At 34.4% G+C, this 21,581-nt stretch overlaps 1 protein-coding gene and 1 long non-coding RNA gene across 2 annotated transcripts in view; both read right to left on the bottom strand.

Moving 5' to 3' along the window:
* Positions 1–318, bottom strand: part of LOC140844297 (uncharacterized) — a 36,033-nt gene extending 35,715 nt beyond the window's left edge. The window contains exon 1 of the long non-coding RNA XR_012122453.1: positions 212–318. This is a non-coding gene — a long non-coding RNA (uncharacterized lncRNA). The remainder of the gene's footprint in view (positions 1–211) is intronic.
* A 6,205-nt stretch (positions 319–6,523) lies between these two features.
* Positions 6,524–21,581, bottom strand: part of ODR4 (odr-4 GPCR localization factor homolog) — a 38,323-nt gene continuing 23,265 nt past the window's right edge. Inside the window, exons 13-14 of the mRNA XM_073216921.1 lie at positions 9,249–9,359; positions 6,524–8,083 (exon numbers count right to left, since the gene is read on the bottom strand). Coding sequence (XP_073073022.1) covers positions 8,016–8,083; positions 9,249–9,359 — 179 coding nt within the window. The 3' untranslated portion in view covers positions 6,524–8,015. The remainder of the gene's footprint in view (positions 8,084–9,248; positions 9,360–21,581) is intronic.

Below are 21,581 nucleotides of genomic sequence, written 5' to 3'. Positions count from 1 at the left end.
CTTAGATTTCATCATTCATCATTTATATAATAATCTTGCCAATATCCTAAATTTCTAGCTCTTCTTTGTTTTCAACTTAGCTATTAGACAAGACCCTCAAATACCGCTACTCATTTTTGCCATTCCTAAATCTTAGAAGGCAAAGACTACTGGGGGAAAAAATCACACAATTTCTTTCACTTATTATTACTAACTTCTAATGGGGCTTTACCTTTCTAGGGTTCTTTGGTCAAGTTAATCTCCCATTATTTGCAACAATTCTTTGACATCTTCTTTATTCTCTTTCTCCACTCTCAGCAGATGACCTTGCCAACTTCATTGAAATCTGAAGACATTAGATGAGAACATCTTTAGCTTTCTACTACCAAACCTACAAGCCCAACAACTGAACCAACTTTCTTCTCCCTCTGAGTTATCATATTAGATGTTCTTTCTCTCAAGGCCAACAGCTGCCTATGCTTTAGAATAGAAATATGCTTCCCATCTTTCTAGGAATCTTATATTAAGGTTTTCTTACTTCTGTACAGTTATTCCTGTTGCTTTTGTACACTCAATCACTGCCTTTCATCAGTATCTTTCCCTTTAAGATATAGGTTTAGCAAGTCACGTTTCTGAATTGTTAAACAAGGCATGATGCAAATGAAAATACTTTGTAAATTGTAAGTAACTATATAGTGAGAATTACTTTGATGTTGTTAGGATTTGTTTCAACCAAAACATCGAAGGAACTAAGTAACTTCCCAAGGTTTTATTGTTTCTTTATTGAAGGTCTAGGAATAAAACTCAACTCTTCATAATAATTACCTATTATTTTATTTATAATTAAAATCTGGAAAATATTTTCAATAATGTTAACTTGAAAGCATAAACCTTTTTTTTCAAACCTTGTATGTGTGTCTAGATATAGATATTACAGACTAGTATCTTAGCTTATTGATACTCAGAATTTTAATCATGGGGACAGGCATCTGGTATATCTTCGACTGAACTGGATTTGACTAAAATAGGATCTAAGAGCTGATTAAACTACCTTCACCCTTATCAGTAAGCTCCCCTTCACAATTCTGTAAATGAAAGATCTCCTTAATAAACTCAACAAATTGAGTGAAAAATATTATTTTCCTAAGAGGTCAAGTCTTTTTAATTAAGAATTCTTGCACAGGACACTTTTGGAACCAGAATTTCAGAAGTTCCACAGTACAGTATAAAGTCTGCAAAGCACAGTATGTCAGTAGAGCTTCATTTGATGATGCTAAGTATATAAAATGTTTAGAAAATATAAAATTTGACATATATTAATTATTTATAAGTCTCCAGTGATGAATGCCATTAACTCTTTCCTCCTAGGTATGCATGTGCTACTCCTCTCTTCAGATGGGATTATTTTCCGTTTCCTTTGACAAAAGCATGCAGGCAATGACATTCTGGCACTTCTAAGCCCAGGCCTTAAGAGGTTAACAATTTCCACTTCCTTCTTTGAACAGATATTTGGGGCTCTTCCTTTTGGAATTCAACCACTATGCTGTGGGAAGCGTGAGCCCTATGGAGAGGTTACATGGAGGAGAAACTAACTACCAACCATGTGGATGAGCTATCTTGGATGTCACAGTTCTGATAACTGCAGCCAACATCATGTGGAGCAGAAGAACCTTTCAGTTGAGTCAGCTGAGCCCAGTCTACCCACAGAATCATGAGAGTTAATAAAATGGTTGCTTAATGCCAAAAAGTTTTGAAGTTGTTATGAAGCCAGAGATAACCAAAATAGAAACTCGTACCTAGAGAAAGGGTGCTACTGGGCCAAAACCAAATCATGTAGCCTTAACATGGGAACTGAGAAGTGGTGGCTAGAATAACAATAAATCGTTATTGAAAGGAAGCCCTTGTTATGAAACACAACACCTGCAGTAATGGGAAATGTAGAACTAATGAACTTGTGTAAATCATTAAGGGGAAGTAAATGAATAAACTTGTGGATCTGGCCAAGGAGATTTCCAGGAAGAATATTGAAAATTCCAAGTGACTACTTCCAGCTGGCTATGATCAAATATGAGATGGGAGAAGAACTAAGAACCTGCTCAGTTTTGGAGAAAAATTTATCGGAAATATAAAGGGCCCAGATCACCTTTTCCAGCCAGCTAGAGGTTCTCAAGGAGGAAATGACCTCTGGACAAACATCAAATCCAAGGAATTGCTAGTAAAACATAATATCAGGGCAAGTTAGGGTCAAGGGTCCAGCTGTAATAACTTTTAAGGCTTCATAAACATTTAAGCCTGTGTCTCATGGGTAACTTAGCTAGACAAAAAGACTTCTAAGAATCTTGTGAGCACACACTGTAACTCACTCACAGACAATGGGTATCTAAGATTCTTACGGATATTGTCTTCCAGCCCCCTGACTCTCAATTCAAAGTAGAGAGAGGCTTGTCTTGAATGGATATGTGCATGTGCCTTTAGTGGATTATAATTTGATTGATAGGATATACACAATATTTTTAAAGGAATCACATCAGCTTAGTCTACAAGGGAGAGATGATTCCAAATAAAGAGGCTTCTGGGCCTTCAAGCTTCAAAAATCAGGAAGCAATTTGAGAAAGCTACTCAGTTTTAAACTTAAGCCATTTCTTAGGGAAAAGAATGACTGAGTAGATAGAGTAAAAATCTTGTAGAGAAGAGCTAGGCACTGAGGACCATTCTCTGAGAGAACTAGGCCCTAACTGATATACATTCCCTGCTATTGAATCAGTTCAAAGAGATATGTGCCCAACTGAAGTTCAGACTGTTAACTGCTTTGTACCTCTCTCATTTTTCCTCTTTTCAAACAAGGGTATTTTGCCTGAATTGCCATTATATGCTGGATGAATATGGGAAAGAAAACTTTCCTTTTAGTTCATGCATCTTCAGGTTGGGAGGAACTGCAGTAAAGGAGTACTTGAAACTGATTTAGCAGAGAGTTTACGGGCCTTGATCCTGAATTTGAAAATGTATTGAGATGAGACTAACGTATTTTGGGAGGTGATGAATGTATTTCTCACCTGTCAAGAACATGGATTGATAAGACCTGAGAGTATGTTACAGTAACTACTCTCCAAAGATGGCTCCACCAACCCCTTTCCTTCTCATATATGCATGCCCATGAGGGGTAAAGTTTCTTTTCACCCTTCTTCTTTAGTCTGGGCTAGTCCTATAGATTGTTTGACCAGTATGGTATAATGGAAATGATGTTCTGAGACTTCCAAACCAGGACCTCAAGAGGACTCACAGCTTGTATTTTATTCTTCTTGGAATGTTTACACTTGGGATGCCACCTCTTGGATCCCAACCACCATGATAAGATGAAGCCCAGCCATTATGATGGAAGAACCTGAAGCCAGGTGGAGAGGTCACATAGAGAACTGAGGTGTGACGTCTGAGTTCCCAGCTAACAGCCAGCAGCAACTGCCAAACATATTCTTCAGGAGCTGTCTTGGATGGTTCAAGACCAATCAAGTTCCTAGAAAATTGTAGCTCTAGCCAACCTCACGTGGAGGAGAACCACCCATCTGATACCTGTCAACTCAGGTTTTTGTGAGAAAAATGAAATGGTGATTGCTTCAAGACAATTAAATTTGGGGGTGTCTGTCAGTAATAGACAACCAAAATAATACATTATGCCACTAAGTAATAAAATGAACGTCACGAAACCCACTTTAGCTCAGGAACTAAAATGTCACCAATATTGTTTCATCAATTCGTTTGTTCCTTCTTTCATTCCTGTCCTGCCATCACTCCCACCCTGAAACAGTAATCACAGTCCTGAATTTTTGCTATCAGGTAACTTTTACATAACAATTAAAAAGTTTTATAAAAAATATATGTATTCCTATATATTATATAGTTTACATTTGCTTGTTTTTAAGCTTTATAAAAAGCCTGTATCATACTGTATGCTTCTGAGACTTGCTTTATCTATCACTTTATCTCTCAGGTCATTCTCCCTGCTAACAAAGTTACAAAACTCACCATTTATTCTCTCAATAGATATTTGAGTAACTACAGAGCTGCCTTGAATCTTTTCACGTGTACTCTTGTGCACCTAAGAACTTCTCGAATGTACGTATGTAGTAGAGTGGTTAGGCATTAGAGACTGCATTTAGCTTTACAAACCGAATTTCTTTCCAGTGTTACCAGTTTACAACCCCATGTGTAGATCTTTTTGATACATGGTTTCATTGTTATTTTCATAATTTTTCAATCTAGTGGATGTAAAGCAGTATTTGTTGTGGACTTAATTCGCTGATAACTTAATGAGGTTAAACATCTTTCCAAATGCTCAGTCACATAATCTTAAAATAGCTGGTTTCTGTCTTTTGCTCATTTTTCTACAGGACAATGAATAGAGCAATAGGCATCCTTGTGTTCCTGATTTTCAGTGTATTCAACTTAGTCATGATGCATTCTTTTTTCATGTAATGCTGAATTCAGTTTATTTTTGACTTTTACATGTTTTAAAGCGTGCAATTAGTCTTTTCTCCTACTGAGTCTGATTCTAGTATCAATAAGTTATACTGGCCTCATAAAAGGAGTTAAAAGTTATTCCCTTATCTCCTTTTAGAAGAACTTGTATAACATTGAACTATTACAGTACTTGAAAGAGGAATAAAACATCTGTAAACATGGATTCGATTTATCTTTGTCAAAAACTGAAACCAAAAAAAAAAAAAACTAATGAAATTTACTATATAAAAAAACAGAAACCACCCTAAAATTGTTTATTATCCAATACTATTGAGTAAGTCTATCCAGTTTTATCTACACTCTCTACAGTCTATTTCTTCTTGAGCCAATTTAAGGAACTGCATTTTTCTAGACATTGGTCTATTTTACCTAAATTTCCAAATACATTAAGATGCACTGATAGTCTCTCAACATTTTCACCTCTTCTGTATCTATGGGTTAGGATCCCTTTATCAATCTTTATATTATTCACTTGGCTGTTATCTGTTTGATTATGCCAATTTGTTTGTTTTATCATGAAAAAATGTTGACATCTCTTTTCTAATTCACCGTTCTTTCCTGTATCTCACGCTTCAACATTCTTTTCCTAACTTAAGTTACATACCTGGCCCTTTCCCATAAACATTTAATTTTCCTCAAAGTGCTGTTATTACTGTATCACCCAGTTCCAAAAGTATATACTTATAATTAGGTTCCAAGTATTTGTTTTCTTCTTTCATCCATGAAGTTTTTTTAGAACTTGTAAATGCATGAGTTTATAAAGTTAGCTTTATCACTGACCTATTTCTGATTATCCACTTAATCTCAATTTTTTTGAAATTTGTGACTATTTCATGCCTAGTACATGATCAATTTTTGTTAAAATACAGTGCTTAAGAATATTCCCTAATTGTTGATGATTCTAAATTTATCCATAAATCCATGTTAATTGCATTATTCATCAAATCTGTGTATTCAGTCATTTTTTGGTCCACTTGATTTTTCATTAAGAGCTGTTGAAACTTCCCACTATATTATTTGTTGGTTTAGCACTGCAGTTTATACATTTTGAGGCCATTTTGTAATGTATATAAAAATATAAAATTGTTATACATTCCTAATGAGTTGATCCTTTTACCATTATTTAGTGGCCTTCTCCATCTTTAGTAATGCTACCATAAAACCTAATTTTGATTTAGTATCACTAAAACAATAGAAATGTTCTTTTGCTATTTGCCTAATGCATTTTTTTCACCTTTTTAAAAATCCAGGCTTAGCTGCATTAAAAAAAAAAAAATCTAACCAATCTGTTCTTTAACTGGGTTTAGGCTATTTGTATTTAAGAATTACTATTGGACTTGTTACTATTATTTTACGAAGTCTGTCCCTCCCCACTCTGAATTTCTTAGCTTTTTTTGTAGTTACTGTCTTCCTAGTTCACATTTTAGACTTATTTTCCTTTGGAATGCTTCATTCTATATCTATTATTTTAGAAGTTACACTTGAGATTTCACATATTTAACATATTAAACAGTAACTTGAGCCATTATCTGAATAATAAGAGTACCTGAAAACACTTCAATTCCAGTCACCTCTTCCCATCTCATAGCTATTGTCGTTTTCAATTACATCTTATTTTAAGAGTCCACATTCATGTTGCATAAAATGTTTATTTTACATTTGTTTACAATTTTACTTCTTATAAACACTTCTTTCATTACCATTGTTTTATATCAACATGATTTACATATTTTAACATTTTACTTGCACACTAGTTCTTCAATTTCAGATCATCCTTTTGGAATCACTTTCCTTCTTGAAGATAATCCTTTTGTAGTTTCTTTAATGAAGGTCTGTTGATGGTAAAATCTGTTTTTTCATCTGAAAATGTCTTTATTTCTGTTTTGCTTGGTACAAATTCTAATAATTCTCAGAATTTTGAAGGCTTTATTCCACCATCTTTTGGGTACACTGTTGCTACTGAGAAGCCTACTAAATATTTGACTGCCTTGCCATCACTTTTGATCTTTGCCCCTTTAACTGCTTTTAGAATCTTGCAGTTACACTACATGGAGTTTAGGCATGGAGGTTATCTGTATATACTGGAGATAATTGTGCTTCTTGAATATATGCACTCATGTTTGTCCAACAAACATGGAAAATCCTGTTATATCTTCAAATACCGCCACTCTCCCATTCTCTCTATTCTCTCCTCCTAGTACTTCCAGTCTTAACTTCTCTTTAATATTTTTATTTTCTGATTCATTTCTCCTTGCTACACACTGTGCATTTTCTTTGGATCTACCTCCCAGTTTATTTATTGTCTTTTCAACTGAGTCTAATATGATATGCAACATGTCTGAGGTTTTTTTCAAGTAACATGCTTCTCATTTCTAGCAGTTCAGTTTGTTTCTTTTTTAGATCTGCTTTTGGTTCCATTCTTCTTGTATGTTGGTGATGATATCTTGGAGAACTGAATCCAAAGTTTGTTATTTCTATAGGTTCTTTCTCACACCATCAAGTTTCAACTGGCATCTGCTGATCTCTAGTCATGAAATAATATTGCTTTATCTTACTCTATGAGAATCCTGGGCTTTATAAATCTTGCTTTTGCCAGAGGCTAAAGAGTACTGCAAACCAAGGGCCATTTAAAATGTCCTAGCATCTCAGATTCGGATATGTCTCTTTCTTTCTGGTCCAAGGTAAACTGCATATGGCAGTGCTGTAATTGGTGTTTGCTATCTGGGCAACCAATGTCCACCTGCATGCCTAATACAGTATACACAAATTTTAACTCAAAATGTGTTCATTTTTGTAGGGGAGAAAAAGTAGAGGTATGATTCTTGGCGATGTCCCCTACTTTTTTCGAGCCTACTAATTCAAAAGTAGATTTTAGTCAGGATCTAGTTGTTTTACAGTACTTAGTCTAATGTATTGTTGGAAGCAAAAGTCTTATGTAGTATATTTAAACTGTTATGATACAGTAACCTGAGAAAGCACATGATTTATGGCAATCCTTACTGATTAAAATCCCTCTGAAAAGGCCTCCCACTCCTTAATCAGAATTTGATCAGTATTTTGGAAGTGGATGAAAATTTGAAGGTCCTATAGTATGAATTACCTAGTAGGTTGTTCCCCACTTTGCAGAAATTTCTCCTATTATTACTAAAATATTCAGTCAACCCCAATTATTCAAATGTTCAATGTTCTAATCAATCTGTGATCCAGATCAACAGGACTAAAATCTATGAAAATAAAACATCATTTTGAACATTTAAAAAAATAGATAATAATGATTTGTTCCATGCAACTTCCACTTAGATGCATAACTTTATTTTTGGAAGCCTAGGCCACCTATAAGACAAGCAGGACTAAACAAGGCAGCTGGTGATTTCATTTTAGTCAGAAACACACCTAAAAGGCATTATGGCAGCAGATCTGGCTGCAAGTGTCTTAAATGCAGATGGACTGTTTGCATCTTTACTATTCATAACTGTTGGTCAGTGTTCTCTGGATGATCAGGAAGTTCTCTGTGCCTCACCCTAATCACTGAAGTAATGAAAGGAGAGACCAGCAGCAAAGACTGCAACTGCAAATGCTGCAATCACACCTAAAAGTAAAACAAACACAAAACAAATGGAAATGGAATGAGCAAAAGAAAGGCTTAACTGCTCCTAGACTCTGAAATGTGGGTAAGTGATGCGCCTAAACAACACACACACACACAAACACATATACTTACAGACACAGATACATATACTAAAAGGAAGAAAAGTCTTAGAGAAAAATACAGCAGTAAGTTGAAAAACTAGATTGCAAAGGTTGGACTGGTAATCATCACCACCTTAGCAAAACCTTAAAAAAAGTGTCTCTCTTACACACATATACGCACTCACACACCTCTTTGCAAAAACCTAATACATACTTAAAAGACTTCTATAAATACTTACAGTGACATTCCAACCATCTCATGCTCCTTAACATAAACCAAAAGTGTCAGCTCTGATTGTTCTCCATCATTATAATATAAAGACATTTGTGTAACTACAGAAATTGAGATTCCACCATTATGAAACATAAGAATTAGTAAGTCTAAGTTGGTAACTTTTATTTTTATTTATTTGTTTCTTCATTATCGTAAGTTAAAAACTAAACTAAACTAACAAGAGTGGTCCAGACACACACACACACATGCACTACACTTGGGTACAAAGAATTTAGGTAATTAAGTTTATCTAACAAATAACTCTTCCAACTTTTCAGTCAAAAATCTTAATGTTTATAAAGAATTTCTCAAATTGGCTTTCCTCTAAACAACAGTCTCTGTGTTCTTTGATCAATAGGTCTAAAAAATAATGACGTGACTGTCACACTTCTTGGAGTTTTTAAAATACTATAGTGCACTACAAATTTCCAGACTTGAATTTGACTTTTTCATAGAACACATATCAAAATCTTCTGCAACAGCAATCCTGGGAATACCAGTTTGGGAAATACTGCCCCTAATATACTCATTAGTTACCAAAACTCAGCATGCTTTTCTTCTAAAAACACCAAAACAATTAATAGGGAGTGCTACCTTTGAAGGTATTTGGGATAATGTATTATTTATAAATATTTCTATCTTCAAGGCTTAGCACTTTCCATAGTACTTAATACTGGCTTAATCTAGCACTTTAAAGATAGCAAAATGAAATGAAAACAATTTTGAAGTAAATAAGAAAACTCAAATCCAAAATACTATGTTTTCCAAGTTAATAAAAGAAATAAAATACCTATGTTTTGCTGAATTTTCAGTACTACGGTAGTTTCAACTGGTTGTTGTGGGTGTTCATCATCTATGTGGTCCAAAGAAGCTTCACTATTTATAGAGGAACTTATACAAGCTGTAAGAGGATAACAGTAATAAATCCCACATAAAATGAGAACATTTACCATTTAAGAACAAGTTTTAAAGTAGAACATTATAAAGAAAATATATGATGAGCTCCATTTTCCTTCAACTTGATTTTTGTATAATATAATGAATTTGCTCATTATCAAATACAGGTAAATTAAATTTCATGGAATATATGTCAAACTGACATAATTTAAAAAATACTTTATATACTTTTATAACAGAATGAAACCAGAGAGCCAGACAGCCAGTTTTGAATGACTCCCACAAATTTTAATTTGCTTACTGTATGGTCAAAGAGATAAACTGATATGAAAAAACCAGATAGGAGCAGGGAAACCTTCACTCTTAAATAAGATTGATTTATACCATCCTTATTGGTATATTGGCAATTAATAATTTCAAATAATCATATATTAGTAATAAAAGCAAGGATCAGCAATCTGTAGCCCATGGGCCATGTCCTATGTATCCGACAAAGCCAAATTACTAACTATTTGGCCCTATTAAGAAAAAGATGGCAGACTCTTGATTTAACCTGAAATTTGAAATATATAAGCAAAATATCATAAATTTAACCTTAAAAAAACTCAATTTTAAGCAAGGCAAGAACATTATCTCATTTTAAAGACAGAAAATAAAAAAAGATGGAAAAAGTTAAGTGCATATTTGAGGGTCATGGGCAGCATATGAAGGATTCAAATACAAGTTTTCTTTCTATTTCATTATGCAAACAATAATTAGTTAAGTTAGCCTAGCTGAATTTATTTAACACTTATTAAAAATATTTGAGCTGAATATATCCTTAGAGGTCACACAGCACAATGGTTTTCATTTTTCTCCCTAGTGCTAGTGAATCTGACAGAAAAGTTCAGTATGTGAATTAGATGAAAGTAGAATTATTCTCACTGAAGTAAGAACGGAGGGCTCCTGGGGCCAGACACCCCTCCCTGAAGAAGTGGGTAGTCAAGAGTGCTGTTCTACTGAACTCTAGGGAACTATGTTTGAAAACAACTACTTCACATTAATCCATTTATTTACAAAAAAAGAGAGCCACAGAGTGAGAGACAGTAAATACTACTGCTTAAATTCAAAATAAAATAGACGATTGCTTGGATTTTGTCCTAATGGACATCTTTGCATCCCAATATACTAGCATGCACTCACAAGAATGATATATGAACTTACTAAAATAGATATGTGTGGTACCAAAATGGATGAAAGAAAAAAAGAAATATGCCTATTTCTCAATTTCCCATGAAAAAGAGTTTACTACCATTTTCAGAAATAACGCTTAGGAACTACCTCATTAGAATCAACATTGCCATTCTTTTTCTTCTTCTTCAAGCATATGACTAAAGTACTTGAAAAACACACAAACACAGAACACTCCTCTCTTTTTTTCTACTCCCACATCAAATTAGTCACAAAAGCTAACAAATTCTTATTATAAACTGTCTCTAGAACTATTCAGTCTTCTGTATCTCTACAGCTTCTGGTTTTCTCAAAGGCCATACACAACACCTTAAGTCTAGACGACATTAGCTTACCAACTTCAAATTTCTCACAGTTTGATCTTCAGGTCTAACGTTGAATGGATGTACAATTTTATTCAAGTTAAAAACACATACACGCACAAAACTCTGGCTTTTCTATGAGCAAATGTCATCGCTAAATAGCTTCCTTAGAGCCAGTAAAATCCTTACAACAGATCATTTAAAAAATGGATGATGCATGAATTATATCTACTTGCTACATGATTGTTTTTACTTAAATACTTGTGTATAAAAAGCACAAAAATAGTTTAATTTGTCCTGATATATTACTTATATGTTTCATATTGAATGTTATATGTGAAGATCATGTTCTAGTAAGTCCTCTGCACAATTTACTTCTGCAAAAAGGGACATTCCATTGCTATGCTATCTCTACTTTTAATGACATACAAAATCCTGTTGATTTGATACAAATTTGAGATAATTTTACTGAATGTAGAGCACTTTCAAAGATGAATAAGGCCTTTTCATAACTATTTGTTGTCTGTTTTGGGTGGGGGCCTATAGGACTTTACTTCAAATCTCATGCACAATGTCATTTCACCAGTACTTTAATCTGAAACATATATGCAAATAATATACAATTAAATAGGAAAGTTAAGTTTTAACCATTTTAAATCCAAGTAATTTTAATTTCAAACAAATCCCAAATTATCAAGTAAGAAAGCAAATGTCAAAAAAAAGAAAACAAGGGCCATGAAGAATGCATATTAATTTGTAGATGTGTTCAATTGAACACTGCTAATAGGTAAACAGGATTATTTAGAAACTTGAAATGAAATGCTAAGACTAGTACTCCCTAGTTAGTTGTCTCCTTCCCCATCCCTGATCCTAAATTAATAAGGTTTCAATATAACCAATAATTTAGCCATAAAAATACATCTTCAGCATTACTTCTTTCTTTACACTTACCAGTGCTTAACCAAACAACAAAAATTCTAGCTCTGACATCATGAAAGAATTAAAGATAAATTTCACCAGATTTTAAAGGTATTTCTCCAAATTTTTAGCTGATACTGTGGATATAAAGTACATCTGAATTATTTAGTTAATATCTACTAGAAGATGACTAATGCATCCATGACATTTAAAGCCATAGTTTTCCCTCACCTTAAGTGAGTCATTTTGACAAATAAATCATTCTTTGTCACTTAAATCATTCAAAAGTTTATTTTAAGGTACTTACTTGGCAAAATATGTGTTTTTAAAAATAGCAACTACTCAGCAACTATATTACAGAACAGAAATAATTCAGTAATAATCAAGCAAATAATAACATGTACTCAGGAAATAAAGCCAGATACATATAGTAAGTTTGGTGGCCCTAAATGTATAGTAATTGATTTCAGTTTCTGGATTTGAACTTTTGAAATAATAGTTTTTAATGGTTTACTTTATATGGAAACCCTAATTTCAAGTATTTTCAAAATCTATGCACACTATAAAACATTACTTTCATACTTCAATATTAATGTTTTTCATTATAATTCAGAATGTTCATTATTTAAGTCTTGTAATAATGCTAGTTAATAACACTACATTTATGAATCTCTCTGTTTAGAAAGCATTTTCTCTGACATTTTTACTAAATTCTCATATCAACCCCGAGAGAATCTGAGATTCACAGAGGACTTGTTCAAGGTTACACAGCACTAAGTGCCAGACCTGGACTCAGCTGTCTTGGTAAAATTATGTATCTAATATTTTTTAGTAAACTAATAAATGAACGAACAAATGAGTAAATGAGTAAATAAGTGAATATAATTCTAAACCAACTGAATATTTATGTAAAAGCATATAGTTTTTCTATTAAAATGTTTGTATTTTCATGCTGCATGTTTTATACTATGTAAAAACATACAGCATTGCAGACAAGTCACATTCTTGGTCAGAAAACAGGTGATGCAAAGTGTTCAATTGATAAAAAATATAAAGTTATTTTTACTGTATTTTATTCTTCAAAATGAATTCAAATGTCACCAGCTATGAAAAGCTCTTCTTGAATCCCTCACAGGGACCGTGCGTGTGCTAAATGTTCTGATAATTCTCTGTTTATTCCTCTCTAGAACTAACTGCTTTGTTTTAGAATAACCCATTTCTTTGTATTTCCCACTATACCACTGACTCCTTGAAAGTCAGGACTATAGATTTGTTCTCTAGAATCCTAGTGATTGATACATAATAGGCAATCAACAAATATTAATCAATCACTTAGCTGAGATATATTGTTTCAAAACAAGGCAGAGTCCTAAAAGAATGATACCCACCATACTGAACTAGTACCCTCAATACACTGTATTAGAAAAAATATGTAATACCATCAAGAAACCATAAGTTTGACACAGCATACATGTAAGTATACACACCTAAACTTCCCAAATTGCTGTTTTGTTTCCTTTGTCCTTATATTAAACTCTTCCTACTCAACTCAGTTAATCTATCACTACACTAGACTGCCAGCATAAAAAAATACAACAGAAAATGATTTAAAATACAGTGCAAAACATACAATTAAGAACCAATGTTAAAAGCTTATCAAAATCAAAACTCACAAAAGACAAATGGATTAATATTTATACACCATGTGAGATTTAAAATTTATTTTAAACATTTCATCGTTATTAGTTCATGCTAATATTTAGTGTGGTAAAAACAATGCTAACTGATGATAAAGCTCACTGAAGGAAAGCTGAATAACAGGGTTAAAATATATTTAGTATACATATAAATGGTAAAAACAATTCATAAGGGAACAGCATTTAAATCTGATAATAGATAAGAATATTTATCTTGAGGCTAAAAAGACTCAATTACTTACAAGACTATTTCAAAGAATTCAAAGAATCATTCAAAACTATGGAACTTTTAATATATTTGGGACCATCCACTATATACTATAGAACATCAATTTATACAACAGGTGTGTGCCTTCAGTTAAAGCTTAATATAAAAGTAGTAATAGTAAAGAATGAGAAATTGGAAAGAATTTATTAAACTTGAAAATACTAATGTCAAAGCTTTGTTACACAGATTATAGGTTATTGCTAACCTAAGGTTAATACATTTCTTTCTGACTGAATTATTAGCTAAATCAATGGAGACCTTAAAATTCTAATCATTAATCTTAAGGCCTTATGACATGCTCTATCTACATAATTAATAATGCAAACACATTCTATCTTTCAAATCAGATTATAGGCTTCTTGAGGTAAGGGATCTGGTCACTGATTTATATCTATCATATTTGCATTGAACAGAGCAAATGCTTGATAAATATCTAATAAACAAGACATACTGAATGCTATAAAGTAGAATATTTCTCGGGCAACAACTGATGCTACATATTGTCACATGTTTTAAAATGATCTGAATAATTGAGCCACAGAGCCATGACTATTATATTCTTTTAAAAGCTTCATCATATTCAGTGGAGTACACTACACAGATCTTATAAGCCTCATGTCTGGCTAAGCATAAGCTTACAATTTTCAAACATAAAGTAAGTATGAAAGAAGACGTATACAAAATAATGCAAAAGAGTAGCACAGAACTACAATTAAGTATAATGGAAAAGTCACTCAGTCTAATAAGCACTTAAAAGTTAGTGTTTTCATAGGTTAAAAAATAATTCTACTTAGCTCCTTGAAGCCAGTATTTAGTATCTTATTGATATTCAGATCCCAAACTCTAGGCCTGACAAAGTCAATTAATTTGTTCAGTCAACAAATATTTACTGAGGAGCTATATGTTAAGGGTAACTTCTTAGTCAAGTGCCAGAAACAGAACAGTGAACAAGACTGGCAAAGTCCTGTCCCTTGGGAATCTTATTTTTTTTATCTGAAAAATTTTTACATCTGTCTTAGCTGTATAAAGAATGGATATTAACCTCTGTTATTAGCTGAGGTTAATAACTGCACTTAACTCTTTTTTAAAGTATAATTTAAGAAGCACTGAATAAAATAAAAACTAGTCTATAAACTCTTATGCTTAAAATATAACACAAAATTATTCTTTAAGAGATGGTAGTCTTAAAAAATTCTAAATGAAATCTCTTTTACAACTCTTTTACGTCTGATTTTTAAGGTGAATTGTGAAGGGAGCAAATTCTGCACATGGCACAACCCTTAGTCATTCTTAATTCAGCAATGTGATATGCACTAAAAGTGTGACAAGTAATTCAAAAGAATATCAAAACCATGCATGGTAACTGATCCAAAAATCTAGCCAACAAATGAGAAATTATATTGATATAAGCAAGATAAAATTACAATGATAATGTAGTATCATTCATTTTAAGTTAAAAAAAATCTTTTTAATGAAAGAATGAAGACGCCAGGCTAAAATAAGGATCTATATCATGGCAAGTAATACTCCTATAGTCTGTATTGGTTAGGTCCCACAGAGAGGCATAAAAAAAAAATCGTTAGAAAAAGAGCTACAAAATTAAACAAGATGGTGAGAGAAATGAGGCGGAAACCTCTTCCTAAAACCACATATAACATGAAAATACAGCAAATACAACTAATCCTGAAGGAGCAAACTAGAAAGAAAACTGCAACAAACTGCCTACATCTGGAGAAGAGAGAAGCCTTCACAGAAAAGGGTAAAGTAGCAAAGCCATGGTCTGGTGGGACCTAAGCCCTGCCCCAGCTCACAGGTGGGAGGAAGAGAAATGGAGCAGGTAGGGAGGAGCAGCCCAGGACTACTAAATACCCACCCCTGGAGCTCTGCTTCAGGAGCACAAACCCACACTACACAGTTCTCTGGAGATTAGAGGGGTTGGAACGCAAGGCAGGCAGAACACTCGGAAAGATTGAGATTCCAGCCACTTGCAGAGAACAGGTACCACAACCAGACGCTCTGGAACAAAAGCAAGGCAGGCACTTTGAAAGACTTCCCTACAGCAAGAGGGCTGCTAAAGAGGCAAGGATTATACAAAGCTTGCTGCTCAGGAGAAAGGACAGGTGGACAAAATTGTCCCAGCACACTCAGCCCAGTAGGTGGGGAACTTTCAGGAGCTCCACATGCTCCATCCACTAGCTAACAACACAGCGCTGAGGCCTACCACTGCAATACACAGGTTCACAAACCTGCTGCCCCTGCCATTGCACCAGGCCAGCAGGAGGGCGACCCCACCTATGCAAGCTACAAGGGCGAAGCATAGAGGCTCTTCCCTGCGTGCTTAGTCCACCGGCCCTGGCAGTGGAGGCAGGCACTGCGGCCAAGAGCAGAAAAGAACTCTTTCCTCCCAGCAGGCACTTATGCCACTCGCCTGTGACCCCCGCTATTGTACCATGGGCTGGGCAGCTCCAGAGAGTAGAGCTTAGAGGACACTGCTTAGAGATTAGAGGACACTGCTGACACAAAGTTGTTATTCCACAGGAATCATTAGGAATATGAAACGGCTAAGGAACCTGGTACAAACCAAAATCCCTCAAACACCAGAAAGAGCTACGTGAAACAGAAATCATCAATCTTCCTGATGAAGAGTTCAAAATAAAAATCCTAAACATGCTCAAGAAGCTACAGAAAAATATTCAAAACCTCAGGGAGGACTTAAAGAGATAGAACTTTGAAAAATACAGTATCTGAAATGAAACATAAAATGGAGGGATTTAAAAGGAGATTACATGAGGTAGAGGAGACAGTAAATGGAACTGAAATTAGAGAACAGGAATACAAATAAGCTGAGGCACAGAGAGAAAAAAGTCATCTCTAGGAATGAAAGAATATTAAGAGAATGTGCGACCAATCCAAAAGGAACAATATTCACATTATAGGGGTACCAGAAGAAGACAGAGAAACAGGGATAGAAAGTGTCTTTGAGGAAATAATTGCTGAAAACTTCCCCAATTTGGGGAAGTAAATAGTCTCTTAGGTCATAGAAGTGAACAGATCTCCCAACACAAGGAACCCAAGGAAGACAACACTGATACATAATAACTAAAATAGCAAAGATCAAGGACAAGGACAGAGTAGTAAAAGCAGCCAGAGAGAGAAAAAAGATCACATAAAAATGAAAACTCATCAGGCTATTATCACACTTCTCAACAGAAACCTTACAGCAAGAAGGGAATGGCATGATATATTTAATGCAATGAAACAGAAGGGCTCCAAATCAAGAATACTCTACCTGGCAAGATTATCATTTAAATTTGAAGCAGTGATTCAACAATTCCCAGAAAAGCAAGAGTTGAGAGAATTTACCTCTCACAAACCATCTCTACAGTGTATTTTGGAGGGACTGCTCTAGATGGAAGGGCTCCTAAGGCTAAATAGCTGTCACCAGTGAAAATAAAACCACAGTAAAGGAAGAAGACCAATTAATTACTAAGCAAATGCAAAATGAAACCAGTTACCCACAAAGTCAGTCAAAATCTGTACTTCTGTAAATCAAAGAGTACAAAATGTGACGCCTAATATATAAAGAGTGGAGGAGGAAGAAAAACAAGGGAGGAAAAAACAAGAACCTTTAGATTGTGTTTGAAATAACATAATAAGCGAGTTAAGTTGGACTGTTAGATAGTAAAGAAGCTGCCCTTGAACCTTTGGTAGTCATAAATCTATAGCCTGCAATGGCAACAGGTACATACATATCAATAATCACTCCAAATGTAAATGGACTGAATGCACCAATCAAAAGACACAGAGTTACAGAATGGATAAAAAGCAAGATCCATCTATATGCTGCCTACAAGAGACTTTCTGTAAACCTAAAAACATACACAGACTAAAAGTGAAGGCATGGAAAAGATACTTCATGCAGATAATGAGAAAAAAAGAAGGGGTTGCAGTACTTGTATCAGACAAAATAGACTTCAAAACAAATACAGTAACAAGAGACAAAGAAGAACATTACATAATGATAAAGGGTTCAGTCCAACAAGAGGATATAACCATTATAAATATGTATGCACCCAAAACAGGAGCACCTACATATGTGAAACAAGCACTGCCAGACTTAATGGGGGAAACAGAATGCAATGCATTGATTTTAGGAGACTTCAACACACCACTCACTCCAAAGGACAGATCAACCAGACAGAAAATAAGTAAGGAGACAGAAGTACTGAAAAACATATTACAACAGATGGACCTAACAGACATCTACAGAACACTCCACCCAAAAGCAACAGGATACATATTCTTCTCAGGTACACATGGAACATTTTCAAGAATAGAGCACATACTAGAACACAAAAAAGAGCCTCAGTAAATTCAGAAGGACTGAAATTGTACCAACCAGCTTCTGAGACCAAGAAGGTATGAAACGAGAAATAAATTATGCAAAGGAAACAAAAAGCCTAAAACACCTGGTGTCTTAACAATGTGCTCCTAAATAATCAATGAGTCAATGACCAAATAAGAACAGAAATCAAGCAATATATGGAGACAAATGAAAAAAGACAACTCAATACCCCAAAGTATGTGGGATGAAGGCAGTTCTAAGAGGAAAGTATATGCCAATCCAGGCTTATTTAAAGAAGGAAGAACAATCCCAAATGAACAGTCTAAACTCACAATTAATGAAACTAGAAAAAGAAGAACAAATGATGGTGAAAGTCAGTAAAAGGAGGACCATAATAAATATCAGAGAAGAAATAAAGAAAATTGAGAAGAAATAAACAATGAAATCAGGACCTGCTCCTTTGAGAAAATAAACAAAATAAACCCCTAGCCAGACTTGCTAAGAAAAAAAGAGTCTACACACAATAACAGAATTAGAAATGAGAAAGGAAAAATCACTACTGAAATCACAGAAATACAAAGAATTATGAGAGAATACTATGAAAAAATTATATGCTAACAAACTGGAAAACCTAGAAAAAAACAACCTTCCAAGACTGGCCCAGGAAGAAACAGAAAATCTAAACAGATGATTAACAGCAATGAAATTGAACTGGTGATCAAAAAAACTACCTAAGAAAAAACACTGAACCAGATGGCTTCACCGCTGAATTTTATCAAACATTTAGAGAGGACCTAATACCCATCTTCCTTAAAATTTTCCAAAAGTAGAAGAGGAGGGAATACTTCCAAACTCATTCTATGTGATGAGCATTACTCTAATACCAAAACCAGACAAAGACACCACAATAAAAGAAAACTACAGACCAATATCCTTGTTAAACAAAAATACTCAACAAAATATTAGCAAATCAAACTCAAATATACATCAAAAAGATAATTCATCACGATCAAGAAGGATTTTCTTCAGGGAAGCAAGGATGGTACAACATTCAAAAATCCATCACCATCATCCACCACATCAACAAAAGAAGGACAAAAACCACATGATCATTTCCACAGATGCTGAAAAAGCATTTGACAAAAGTCAACATCCATTCATGATGAAAACTCTCAACAAAATGGGTATAGAGGGCAAGTACTTCAACATAATAAAAGCCATATATGACAAACCCACAACCAACATCATACTTAACAGTGAAAAGCTAAAAGCTTTTCCTCTAAGATCAGGAACAAGACCAGGATGCCCACTCTCCCCACTCTTATTAAACATAGTACTGGAGGTCCTAGCCACAGTAATCAGACAACACAAAGAAATAAAAGGCACCCAGATTGGTGAGGAAGAAGTTAAACTGTCACTGTTTGGAGATGACATGATATTGTACATAAAAATCCCTAAAGAATTCACTCAAAAAACTACTAGAACTAATAAGTGAATTCAGCAAAGTTGCAGGATACAAAATTAATACACAGAAATCTGTTGCATTCCTATATACTAATGATGAATTAGAAGAAAGAGAAATCAGGAAAACAATTCCATTCACAATCACATCAAAAAGAATAAAATACCTAGGAATAAACCTAACCAAGGAAGTGAAAGACCTATACCCTGCAAACTACAAGATACTCATGAGAGAATTTAAAGAAGACACCAATAAATGAAAATACATCCCATGCTCATGCACAGGAAGAATTAATATTGTCAAAATGGCCAATTTGCCTAAAGCAATCTACAGATTCAATGCAATCCCTACCAAAATTTGAACAACATTTTTCAATGAACTCAAACAAATAGTTCTAAAATTCATATGGAACCACAAAAGACCCCAAACAGCCAAAACAAATCTGAGAAGGAAGAATAAAGCTGGGGGGATTACACTCCCCAACTTCAAGCTCTACTACAAAGCTACAGTAATCATAAAAATTTGTTATGGGCACAAGAACAGACCCATAGATCAATGGAACAGAACAGAAAGCCCTGATATAAAACCAAACATATACAGCCAATTAATATATGATAAAGGAGCCATGCATATATACTGGGGAAATGACAGCCTCTTCAACAACTGGTGTTGGCAAAACTGGACAGTTACATGTAAGAGAATGAAACTGGATCACTGTCTAACTCCATACACAAAAGTAAACTCAAAATGGATCAAAGACTTGAATGTAAGTCACGAAACCACAAAACTCTTAGAAAAACACATAGGCAAAAATCTCTTGAATATAAACATGAGGAATTTTTTCCTGAACATATCTCTTTCAGCAAGGGAAACAAAAGCAAAAATGAACAAATGGGACTAACTACATCAAGCTAAAAAGCTTCTGTATAGCAAAGGACACCATCAGTAGGACAAAAAGGTATCCTACAGTTTGGGAGAATATATTCATAACAATCCATCTGACAAGTGGTTGACACCCAAAATACATAAAGAACTCACACGCCTCAATACCCAAAAAGCAAATAACCCAATTAAAAAATGGGTGGAGGATTAAACAGACATTTCTCCAAAAAAGAAAGTCAGATGGCCAACAGGCACATGAAAAGATGCTCCACATCGCTAATTATTAGGAAAATGCAAATTAAAACCATAATGAGATATCACCTCACACCAGTTAGGATGGCCAGCATCAAAAAGAATAAGAACAACAAATGGTGGCGAGGATGCAGGGAAAGGGGAACCCTCCCACACTGCTGGTGGGAATGTAAACTAGTTCAACCATTGTGAAAAGCAATAGGAAATAGCATTTGACCCAGGAATTCCACACCTAGGAATTTACCCAAAAACAAGATCCCAGATTTAAAAAGACATATGCACTCCTATGTTTATTGCAACACTATTTACAATAGCCAAGATAAGGAAGCAACCTAAGTGTCCATCAGTAGATGAATGGATAAAGAAGATGTGGTACATATAGAATATTATTCAACCATAAGAAAACAAATCCTACCATTCACAACAACATGGATGGAGCTAGAGGGTATTATGCTCAGTGAAATAAGCCAGGCAGAGAAAGACAAGTAACCAAATGATTTCACTCATTTGTGGAGTATTAACAATAAAGCAAAACTTCATTTTGAAGGAACAAAATAGCAGCAGATTCACAGACTCTAAGAAAGGACTAGCGGTTACCAAAGGGGAGGGTATGGGTAGGAGGGTAGAAGGGGATTAAGGGGCATTACGATTAGGACACATAATGTAGGGTGGTCATGGGGAAGGCAGTGTAGCACAGAGAAGACAAGTAATGACTATAGCATCTTACTATGCTGATGCACAGTGACTGTAACGTGGTATGTATGAGGGGGGACTTCATAATATGGATGAATGTAATAACCACAATATGGCTCATGTGAACTTTTATAACATTATATATCAATGATGCCTTAATAAAAAGAAAAGAAAGAA

This window comes from Manis javanica, chromosome 11 (assembly GCF_040802235.1).
Source record: "Manis javanica isolate MJ-LG chromosome 11, MJ_LKY, whole genome shotgun sequence".
NCBI lineage: Eukaryota > Metazoa > Chordata > Mammalia > Pholidota > Manidae > Manis > Manis javanica.
Note: the sequence above shows the minus strand (reverse complement) of the source record. Positions and strands in the feature narration are given on the sequence as shown.